We start from the raw sequence: 12,588 nt of genomic DNA on the forward strand, positions 1-12,588 counted from the left end.
ACATGGGAAGTTCTGCCTCAACAAGAGGAAAAACATCTTTACTGCGTGGGTGCCTGAGCACTGGCACAGGTTGCTCAGAGAGGTTGTGGAGTTTTCTTCCCTGGAGATATTCAAAAGCTGTCTGTACAGAATCCTGGGTAATAAGCTCTAGGGGACCCTGCCTGAGCAGGGGGGTTGGACCAGATGATCTCCAGAGGTCCCTTCCAACCTCAACCATTCTGTTATTCTGTGATTCTGTGACCTTAACTGTTTATAATATAAATACATTTAGAGAGAGAGAGAGAGAGAGAGAAGAGAAATGGTTTATACAAAAAGTAGGGACTTAATGAAAATCTGGATAATTTCCTACAGTACCTCAGGAAGACAAAGAATTTTAATAATCTTTTCCAGTCTTGCGCTTGTGCTTTAATCACAATACGAGCTTTTCTAGACATGATGGCTTTCCATTTTTGAATTGATAAGGGCCTCCCAGCAACCTACAATCTTTTTATTTTTTTAATCTATTGAAAAATAAACCTCTTCATTTTAAATTATGTTCCAATTTATCTAAATTAATTAAATACACAGCCATTCCCCAAAAGATATTAATTTCTGTTCTAAATAGTTTATATTATACATGACAATTGGCATCACCATTGAAAAAAATCAAGGGGATATGAATAAATAAAATAAAGGGGATGAACTGAAACAAAAAAATAATCTCATAACACCTCAAGTAGAGCAATGATAAAGTAAATCCTACATAAACTAATTAAATTTTTGATTGAAGAATTAACTTATCTTTTTTTCAGATGGTTCTGACTGTTATTATTCACCCTCTAATTTAAACAAATCATGCTTAGTATTTGCAGATGAGAAACTATTGGAAAAATGTGCCATATGATTTCTCATAAAAATAGACTTTGCTTATTTTTTAGATGACTGGAAAAAAAACATTGCTACTGAACTATAATTGATTTGTTTTTCTTTCATGCAATTCAATAGTTTCTTTAATGTATTAGGCTATCAAAATTTTTATGTAATGTAATTTGCAGCATGATGAAACTTAAACAGACTTTTGTGCACTCGACTAATCTTTTTTTCCACTCAGTGTTCTAAGCTGAATTCCTTTGAGGGGAAGCAGGTATGCTTATGCATTAGACATGACGATAAACATTCCCTAATAACCAAAGAAATACATATTGAATACTGCTCCACATATGCACAGATATTGTTTGTTTTCCAGATTGTCAGGTTTGCACACACAACTGTAGGAAGCCTGCGCTAGGTGACCCGCCTTCTGGAGCGTTTCTCAAAGCCAGCAGCCCAGCAGCACAGTCCCATCCTAGCAGCCTGCTCTGAGATAGAGCTCTGATGGCCAGGAGCCAGGGAAACCATCTTGTCCCTGTTCAGTCTTCTGTCTCCAGGTTTTAGTTTGGTTTGAAAAACATCAGTGCTCAGTCTAGAGATCAGATATAGGTACTTTGTTTTTATTAGGAGTCATTAGGAGACATCAGAGAAAAGGATACCTGGCTTTTGGCCTGCTTCTGTAAGGGCTAGAGATGTGGAACGATAATCTGATGCATGAGATGCATGTGAGGCTATCCGTGACTCTAAAGATGGGTGAGCACCAAAAGATTTCTTATGCCAGTTCATTCCTTTGAATCATTGAGGGCAGGACTGGAGATGATTAGCGTGGAATGGATGATGGAGGGACTCAATGATTTTAAACTGTACAGTGCTACTGACATTAACTGAAAACATCTAGATCATCCTGCCTGAAAAAACTGCCTGAAGTAGGACAGCTTTTGCAGACTCATTGAAAACAAGCCTTAGAAAACCTCAGAAATTGAATACACAGGAAAAGATTTTTTTAAAGCACAAAAGAGGTGTCTCAGTTTGCCTTGCATTGGAGTGAATCGAGTTAGAAGACACCACACTGCCTTTTATAATCTTGATTTATAAATGTTCAGTGTTGCAGCAATCACTTGTTCAGCCACAGTAGCCACTACAGGATTCTTCAAACTCATAGTATGAGACATACCAGAGGGAAATATATAGATTTGATCTTCAGAAAGCTTGGAAATGTATTTATTCTGCTTTGCAAAGCTTAGAGACTTATTTAAATCAACATTCAGCTGATGGTAGATTTAGACTGTTGGTTTGTACTGTTTCAAGGTAATGACAAACATGAACAAGAGAGATGCAAAACCTCAAATAAGGATCACGTTACCCATAGAGCATTCATATGGACCATGATATTAGTGAGGAAGTCAGAATCTCATGAATATAAATTAGAATAAACGTCAGTGCTAAGTGCTAATGGGACCTGGCAGAACCATGACAATTACTTTTAACTATGCTATGACTGGTGGATATATGTGATGAATAAAATAAATCGCATTTGTGAATCATAAATATTAGTACTAATCCACAGCCAGCTAATTTGTATCACCTATTTCTATGATTACCTCTGAGAGCAAGCATGGTGTTCTCGTCAGCAGCTTGGAGCTTATATAAGCCTTTTGCTTTCCTGAATTTCTCTTCCCAACATTAAATTTTTTTTTTTAAATCCATCCCCATTCCAAATTATTCCTACATCCAGAAAGCATACATGACAAAACCTAACAAAATTAGGACCACAGCAGGTCCCCTTCACTTCTGGCTAGTTGTGCTTTGATTTTAGTAAGTTAACAGTAATGCATGCCATTCATCTGAACAGGCTTGCTCTATTTCTGAGCCTTTCTACTCATCTGGTTAAATTAGTTGGTTGATAAGACAGCGAAATGACTCAAGAGAAGTAAAAAACACTTTGGAATCATTTTATTTCTCCCCAGTGGAGACAGGCATAGGTTTGATCTATAAAATTTCCCTGAAGGGAAAAAAAATAAAAAAATAAAAGGATGTGGTTTCATTTTTGAGGAAGCTGTGCTGAAGTCTACAAGGAGCCCAGCACTGCTGTTTCAGTTATAAACCAGCAGGGACCTGCTGGGGCCCTGGAGGAAAAAGGCGTGAGGCTGAAGGCACCACCATCAGGCCCATCTTAGCCATATGGCCAATGAAAGCAAAATCCCTTGGAGATGTGTCCTTCCACACACTACTACTGCTCCTGTAGGTCCCATCCATGTCTTTACACCAAGCAGGCCCAGGCTGGGAAGGGCCAGCGATGCTGGGCACGAGGAGGCAGGCCAGCTGTGAGGCAGCAGGGCTGTCCTCTTGGGGCCTCAGCTTCCCCCCACACCAGCTGCAGCAGCAACTCTCAGGGCTGATTTTAGACGAGACTCCCATTTAATTGACCCTGTGCACTTCTCCTACACAGAGAACCTTCATGTTGCTTTTGAGAGAATGGGATGAATGTTACCCAGATAGGCAGAGGTTTGCCAGATTTACAGCATAGGTTCTGCATCTGGATAGAATATGCTAACAGACATGGATTAACAGACATGGACTGTCTTTACCTGTCTTGACTGCTAGAAGTGCTTGAAAGCCCTCTACTTGATAAAACCCAACAAAACATTGTGAGGGGAGGAAATGGCACTGCCACCATCTGTCCATTTGTCCAATCGTTCTTTAGTATGGGATAATTGCAGTAATCATGTGTATGCTGACTCCCACAAGAGGGCATTTGAAAGCAAGGTTTGATTTAATAGAGAAGGAAAGGCTTTTCCTTGTCTTCCTCAGAAGGGACACTGGAAGGATGAACATAACAAAGAAGATGGGTAGATAATAGCAGGATTTCTGGTATAACAATTTTGACTCTCCTGCTAATGATGCTTTTCTGTATCTGTTATATAATATGGATTTCTACATTGCTTAAATATTAACTGGATGAACAATAAATTCCTGTATGTACAGTGTTTCCTTTTGCTTCTAAACTTATTTTGAGTATACCACTGCCATTATGGCAATATCTACCAGGGACATTTACATCAGTCCTAGAACTCAGAAGTACATGGGACATAAAGGGTACCATAAGTAAATAGCGGCAATTCAGAAAGCTGCAAGATACTGAAATCTGTAAATCTTGCATTAAATCAGCATATTTGTGGACAATATGCTGATTTACTACTGTTTGCTTTTCTTAGAAGATATAAGCTCAAATATTCAGTATTTGGCATCTAGGGAGGATGAAGCAGTTCTCAGAAGGCATGGAGAGGTCTGTTTTAATGACATCCACAACAGTTGATTGTGCATTTATTGCACAAATAGCATAAAGCACAGATGAAAATACTCAGTGTAATCAGGAGGGCCCTTATACCCACTTCCAGTTCCAATCAGTGCACTGGCTGATTTGTTTTCTCGCGGGAGCTGTCCTGTCTCACAAAAACAAGAAAGAAAAAAAAAGCCAGTATAATAAGCAGAAAACAGAACTTTTCATAATGTACTATTGATAGCCCTCAAAGTATCCATTAAAATCTGCCTATCATCCACTGGTAACTGTTTTCATCATTGACAGAACGTTTCCTTTTTGTCTTGTAATGAATAGATTAGCAAACTGCTTGCATCAGTATGAATCTAGGATTAAGTGAGCCTCCTAGGGAGAACATACCTTGTTCAAGGTTTTCATGACACACAAAATTCTCCTTGTAATTCTGGTTCTGTAATACGAACTCCCTTATATCCCAAAGTACTGTAGCTGTATTTTCAAATGAATAGCTTTTCCTGCATTCCCTAGTTAAAACTGACTGTTTGGAGACTACTATAAAAAAATTACATGTTTTCTGTTTTGATCCTTGCAGTATAGCAGTGAGAGTTTGCTGCTGTTGTTGTTTGTTTGTTCTGTTTATTTTTTTCAGTTTGTTATTTTAAAAGTATCATATTAAAAATGCTCCCATTTACATGAACAAATACTTTGTGGTCACCTCCTTTATTTTTATGATTGATATAACGTAGGCATACACTATACAAACTCATAAGAACAAAGCCAGTTATCAAAGAAAAAAAGGAAAATATGATCTGGTAGGAAATAGAGCACATTTCAGTTTTGTAATGCAGAATAACATTAAAATATGTTGGCATGAATCAAGCAAAATTGTAAACATCTGTGGGAACTGCAACTATTATCACTTTCACAGATTCTACATTTCTGTGTATCATCTTACATTCCTTATGTCCCATCTGCCTATTGTTAACCATTGATAAAATACATGACTTTCTCCTAAACTGGATGTCATTGGTGTTACTATCAACCTCAAATGCTTTATTTACTTATAACTTAAATTTGTCTCTTCATCCATCACCACTTGACTCATTCCTTTAACCTTCCATCTCTCCATAATTGTTTTTTTTTCTTTTCTGTCACCACAGATTTTGAACACCCTGTACACACACATTTTGCTTTTTATAGAACACCCACTAACTTCGTAGGATTGCTGAGAGTGCCCAGCAAATGATGATTTTTTGCTGCCATGGCTCATCTTGTTACCACTCACTCCATACTAATGCCATTCCATTTGCTTCCCTGAAATCAGCAGCTGAAAGTCAGTGTGTTCCAGTCCCTGACATCACAGCCTATTAGTTGTTAAGATAGCATATTTTCTGAGACAGTTTTATTGATTTCCCCATGATCCTGTTAGCTGCTTCTGGCAGCAAGTAGGTTCATGAAGACTGCTCCTGATGCAAGAGCTATTTTCTTAAGCCTGTTGTACACACAAATAATTGTGCAATTTCCAACCTAATTATCATAAGGATCTGATGGCATCTTTCTTGAAGAGAACAAAGTGTACTCTTGCTAAAATTGTATTCTTTTTTTTTCCATCTGAACCACAAGAAAATTATGGCTGTGATATGATCTTCTGAAGACAAATATCACCAGCTATAGCTATTGTTGCTTGCCTAGGAAAAGATGAAATAATATTTTTCATGGGCTATGTATTTTCTGAACACTTTTTATCTAGACAAAGTATAGTTCTGCTTTCCATCAATTAGTCTAAAAGCATACACACTGTTTTCATTTTTTATCATCTTAGTAAGGATGCTAAAGCAGATTATCAATAGCATGGAAGAGTAAGTCGAATTTATTTTTATGAATGCTAAAATACTAAACAAAATGCAATCGCAAAGAGTTTTTTTTTTTTTTTTAATTTCAGAAAAGTAAATAAACATTTAACTACTTAATGTACAGAGTACAGTATTTAATGTACAGAGTACAATATATCTTACCAGTGAATCCTGGAGAACAAACACAACTGTAGTCTGCAATCAGGTCCAAACAAGTTGAATTGTTTTTACAGAAGCCATAAGTGCACTCATCAACATTCATTTCACAGTTAAGACCTTCAAATCCTTGGAAAAAACAAACAAACAAACAAACAAAAACAAGTGGTATGCATTATTCAGCTACATGTGTGCCTTCTCTGGGTATTTTTTTTTTCTAAAGAATAGATTAGTTTCAATTTACTCTTTCAATACAATTATCTTGAACTCTTTTTGAAAGATCTTCCTAAAAGCTTTTCCTGTGCTATCATTAATAAAAAAATAATTTGACCATCAAACATACTTTAAAAAGAGCTAATAATTGAAAGAACATATTTTAGGATTCAGTATTTTCATTAATCTAGTTGAACTTTATGTTCAGCAGAAACTAAAGAATTGGTATATCTTCTGCCATTTTGAGAACATTACAGATGTGCTGGGATTTGGGCATCTGATTATAGTTTTAATAATCAACTCTCAAATAGTCACTTCTCCACTTATTCTCTATTTGTTTCTCATGTAATAGTGACTTTTAGCAAACTAAGAAGTCCAAACATTTTTTTTCTCTCTCTTTTTTTTTTTTTTAATTATACTTGAAATTGCAGGAGAATCTCCACTCCAATATCTGACATTTTATGCTCTTGTAAATGTATTCTAATTCCTGGTCATGCTACAAAATGGTTGTCATTAGTGCTGTCACAGGCCATGGCTGCAGAAAGACCATGACTAATGCTAAGCCATCAGCACCCTCAGTGCAAGCCATATTCTCATAATTTCTCAAACTGACCATGGAACCAATTTCCACTGATCCCTAAGTCATAAAACTTTAGAATTACCCTGAGTTCATTAATAATGTATATAGTAACAACTCTCATTTGGAATCAGAGTTTAATCAGACCCATGTCTCACAGGTAACAAGTAAGCCACAAAATTATCAACGTGGATGCCAAGAATTATTTTTCTGTAAGCTGATCAGGCAGAGTAAACAGCAGAATGATCTTTTCCAAGCTCAGTTTTCAACTGCTTTCCAATATCTGTTTTGGCTTCTAATTTAAACTAACTAATGATGGAGGCTGTACTTAAAAGAAATATTTGTAGCAATTTCATATTTTGTGATGAGTTTCTAAAGTTATCATCGGCACTAGAATGCTTGTATTAGTGTATAAATCACTGAAATATTGTAAACTATGAAATCAATTCACCATCAGTCCAAACATACAAAACAGCACTGTTTGAGATTAAACTCAACAAGTATAAGAAATTTTAAAATGCAGAAACTAAGTATCAGTTTATAAAACACAAGCTTGACTCTTTTTTAACTAAAATTACAATTATAAAAATACAAATATTCAGAAGAAACACATTTTTTGAAAGTATTGCAGAAAGACAATGTAATATTTAATGTTTTCAAGCTTTTTATTTTTTCCTTGAACTACCCTTTTTTCTTGAAACCACTCATTTGTTCATACACTTTTCATACACTGGGCAATTTGCATTTTTACAGAAACTGACCAAAGTTTTGAAAAACACATTCTTTTTGTTTGTGAAAATTTAATACATTTTCATACTGAAGAATTGCTACAAAATCTTGATTTTGGCCATTATAGTTTGCTTCTTATGCTCAGTCACAAAACTGCAAATTAGTACATCAGGATAAAATATTTTATTTGTAAGCTTATTCATACAATTTTCTGTGAATTTCACGTGCTACACATTTATGTTTTTCTTCACTTATTCAGGTTTTGCGAAAATCATGAGGTTTTGTGTGATAAATGTAACAGATATCTGCCTCCATTCATTTTGAGTGTGCTTGTTTTATTGGGTGCCTTGATGGACAAAAATGCAAATGAGACTTCATTAAAGAATAATTTATTTTCAGAGACAGAAAATTAAAAAAAAATGTTTTTTAGATTGTCAAGAATATATTTTGCAGACTGAAGGCAATTTTAAAAATTGCCAGAGATAATAAAAATAAATTATTTTGAACAACTTACCTTCAGGGCAAAAACAATCGTATCTGTTGACATCATTCTGACAGACAGCACCATTCAAGCAAGGAGACGAATCACATTCATTCATTTCTATTTCACAGTACTGGCCTGAAAAACCTGCAAAGGAAACAAGGCAATCTTTGATTTTCTTCATCTTTATGTGTGGTATTAACATGAAACTTTCATTCCAAATGTTTTTCTGTAATTAAAACCAAGAGTTGTTAGAATCTATATTTCATTGAAAGAGGAACCTGAAAGGGAGAACTTCTGTATTTTATCGACAAAGAATTAAATTTCTCTCACTTCATATCCAGTATTGCAAATACATGTCTTTATTCCTGATATAAAACAATAAATAAAATAGGAAGTACTTCCAGAAAGTAGGAAGACATTAATAGCATTATGCAAACAATATACATATTTTCATGTGTTTTGCTTGTATTAGAGCCACTTTGATGTTTTTATGATACCTTTTGTGAATTTTGACATGTAAGAGACAGTATATCAATTATTTTATTGTCTAGTTCTTTCAGCTGTGGAGAGAAGTAAAATATACAGAGTACGAATACTTTGAAGCATACCAAACAGCTGCCATACGAGTCAGATCTTCAGTACGTGTGAATTGTATAACTTAATTACAATAGGTGAGGATGCTGTCTGCATATCTTGTGAAAAGAAGGAAAGTAGGCATCACAGAAACAAAAGGAAAAGGCAACTTAGTCTCCTTGTTCCTTCAATACACCGTACTAGGGGTAGGTAGTCAGGCATTGGCAGTGGGGCGGCCTCTGTGAGGAGAGGCCAGGGCTGCCTGGTGCTGGTGCCAGCCCCAGCTGATTCCAGCCAGCTCCAATGGCCCCACCACAGGGCATGGCTGGGCCCATCAGTCAAGATAGCGGTGCCTCTGGGAAAGTTTATTTTAAAAAAGGGAAGAAAATGCCAGACTGCTGCACTGATCAGGGCTGGGTGAGAAGGTAGAGGAGTTGGGAATGAAGGAGTGAAGCTGAGCCTGGGAAAAGTGTGTGGAAGGTGTTTTATTTTGTCTTTGTTTCTCACTATGCCATCGTATTTTAATCAGCAATAAATTAAACTGATTTTCCCCAAGTTGAGACTGATTTGCCTGTCATGGTAGGTGATAAATGATCTCCCTGTCTTCATCTCAACCCATGAGCTTTTTCTGCACATTTTCTCCTCCAGTCCTGCCAAGGAGAGAGAGCGGCTGGGTGGGTGTTGGGCAGCCAGCCAATGTCAACCTACCAAATCTATATAGCTTTGTGCCATGTTAATTCCAAATATTGCTACTAATCTTTGCACAATTGTCAGCACATTCCATTGAAGTGCACCATTCAAACAAGTTGCCACTCTTCTTCTAATCATTATTTTTAAGGCATTACATAAACAATGGATGGAAAGTAGATACTATTCTGTGCACACCTGTAAAGCTGAATATATTCATATTGAGTTCTTCAGCTAATTTTTAATATATAACTGATGATGACCTACTTACTACAAGCAAGGCATGTCCTAATTTAATTAAAACAACAAAAGAAATCATGTGTTCATTGTTACTAGAAAAAAATAATTCCATGTATAAAATGAAAGTGTTTGTGCTGATTTTTTTTTTGATCTTTCTGTTGTTGTTGTTTTTGTTGTTTTGTTTTGTTTTTATGTACCTTACAGTAATTATTTGAATGGAGAAAAAGCATTCTATTTTATATTAAGTTCTCAGGACATGACTTGTGAAAGATGTATAGTGAAGACGTGGCACACCATTAAACCTGTATATTTATCTAAAGCAAAAAAAATCCCAATTTGTATATTTTCTCTAAAAGTGGTCTTTAAAACTAGCAGATAAAAATTAATAAATTAAAACTACAGTATATATTGGGAAAACCAATTGGTTTTACATCTTTCTTTCCTATTTTTGTGTCAATTTTAAAGTTCCCTAAAACGTTATCTCATTTGGAAAACAAATTCAAAAGCCTTCAGAACCATGATAACATGTCAATCTATGATGCATTTGTGAATACCAGAGAAAATAATTTGTATAAAGTTGATGGTTGTGTCAGCAAAATAGCAACAAATACAGGTAAATAGTGGAGTGCCCCAGTGCAATCAGTGTATCTGTCAATTCTTTTCCCTGTTCCTTGCAGAATTTATTTATGAATTCTAATATATGGTTGGAGTCTCACATAAGTTATAGAGCACAACCTGCATCGAATACAGAAGTCAAATATCAGACATGCTTTCAAATAATCTAATTTTAATCTTGTCTTAAACTGAACTTTCTCAGAAGACTCCCTACACAGTCATCACTATTTGGATTATTCTGGATATCAGACATATTCTGGTATATATCTTGATATCAGATATATTCTGGTATCATATATTTCCCATGATTCTAACTATCAAATAAAATGTAGATGACTTGTAATAGTTAATATGTTGATGGTAGACATTCCAAAGTGTGGGTTAGTGTGAGGTAAACTGTAATTCCTGTGCATTGCTATGGTCAAACCAGGGAAGTGCACACTGTCCCTTCCAGTTCTTTTTTGTTATTTTTTTTGTTACTCTGTTGTGCTGTGGAACTGGCCTTAATAACCTATGATGTTCCCAGTTGTCCTAAGTTTCAATAAGATTTATTTTCCCACCGTTTGGATATTTGACAACAGACTTCATTTTCTAAAGAGTGGGAGTATCATAAAATGTTGGTACATCATTCAAGTCCTGAACTAAATTTGTCTAATTTAGCTTACACTGCTAATCAAATTTCCTTATTCATAACAATATTCACACACAAATATCTTTAATGCTTATTCCCTTTTATACAATATTTTAAATGTACACTTTAAACCCATATTCAGGAAGAGCACAGCATGGGAGCTAGCTAATCCATTGTGCTAACCCTTCATGCAGGCTTAAATACACACCAAATAAGCACCTGTGGGGTTTATCACACTAAGCCCACCCTACACACATTGTTTCAGTATCAAAAATGTTAACCCGGTTATCTTTTTTCAAGGTGAAAAACCTACAGCAAGATATGATGAAATACAGACTGCCAAACTATAGTGTTCTACATCACAGATGTTGGTAACATAAATGTCTGGACCATAAAATACTCAAGGTTCCATTGTGAAAAGTGCTGTTCACCTTTATAATGCCCTCCTCCCTGTGTCTGTTGGTAGAGGTGCCCTCTCTGAACTATTCTTTCACATAAAGTCCTTCTCCATTTCCCCTCCCCAGGAACTTGTAGAGTGCAATGAGGTTACCTCTTAGCCTCTTTTCTCCAAATTAGACAAACCCAGTCTCCTCAGCCTCTCCTCATATGAATGCCTTCCAGTCCTTTTATCAGTTTTGTTGCCCTCCCCTGGATTCATCAAGTGTCTTAATATTCTTTTTATATTGTGGAGACCAGAATTCCACATAATATTCAAGGGGAGGCCACAACAACACTATACGTTGTGGGAACATCAACTCTTCGGACTGTCTGGCTGGCCCAAAAAAAAACAAAGAGAATTGCAAATTCTCACTGCTTGGAAGAGTCTGACACATGTTGATATCTTCCTGTGAAGTGTTTTTTTATAATACGGATTTTAATATATACAGCTTCCTTGTGAGGGGGAGCAGAGGGGCAGGCACTGATCTCTCTGGTGAAAGTGACAGGACCTGAGGGAATGGCATGGAGCTGTGACAGGAGAGGTTCAGGCTGGATATTAGGAAAAGCTTCTTCACTGAGAGGGTGGTCAGGCACTGGAACAGGCTGCCCAGGATAGTGGTCACAGCACTGAGCCTGTCGTAATTCAAGAAGCATTTGGACAATGCTCTCAGACTCTTGGTTTGTTTTTGGGGTGGTCCTTTGGGGACCCAGGAGTTGGACTCGATGATCCTTGTGGGTCCCTTCCAACTTGGGACATGCTATAGTTCTATTATAATGGTATGATCCCATTGACTAACTGTTGTTTTGAGGTCTTCCAAAACACATAATGTTTTTTGCTGAACTGAGGCTTTGCTAGCCATTGTCTGACATTTTCATTTTAGGTCAGTTCTCTCAGTTACTGTAACAACTTTGTATTTTTCCAAAAATAGAGCTTTAAATGGTGCTTAGAGACATGGTTTAGTGGGTAATATTGGTAGTAGGGGGATGATTGGACCAGATGATCTTGGAGGTCTTTTCCAACCTTAATGATTCTATGATTCTATGGTTCTATGAAATATGACAAACTTGTTTAAACCACTACAATAGGGAATTATACCTGACGTGTCTGATGACCTAATTGCCAAGACAACTGAGACATTAACACTTGACCATTGTAACTGACCGTTGTAGGGAAAAGAAAAATGAAAGAACTCAGAACAACCAAATATCCCAGTCCATTTGTAGTCAAAAGCGATTTCATTTATAAGCATTAAGATTGGGAACTGT

At 36.3% G+C, this 12,588-nt stretch overlaps 1 protein-coding gene across 1 annotated transcript in view; it reads right to left on the minus strand.

Moving 5' to 3' along the window:
• EYS (eyes shut homolog) overlaps positions 1–12,588 on the minus strand; it is a 728,533-nt gene that overhangs the window by 616,469 nt on the left and 99,476 nt on the right. Inside the window, exon 3 of the mRNA XM_035543068.2 lies at positions 6,142–6,264. Within this exon, the coding sequence (XP_035398961.2) occupies positions 6,142–6,264 (123 nt within the window). The remainder of the gene's footprint in view (positions 1–6,141; positions 6,265–12,588) is intronic.

This window comes from Cygnus atratus, chromosome 3, assembly GCF_013377495.2.
Source record: "Cygnus atratus isolate AKBS03 ecotype Queensland, Australia chromosome 3, CAtr_DNAZoo_HiC_assembly, whole genome shotgun sequence".
Classification (NCBI taxonomy): Eukaryota; Metazoa; Chordata; class Aves; order Anseriformes; family Anatidae; genus Cygnus; species Cygnus atratus.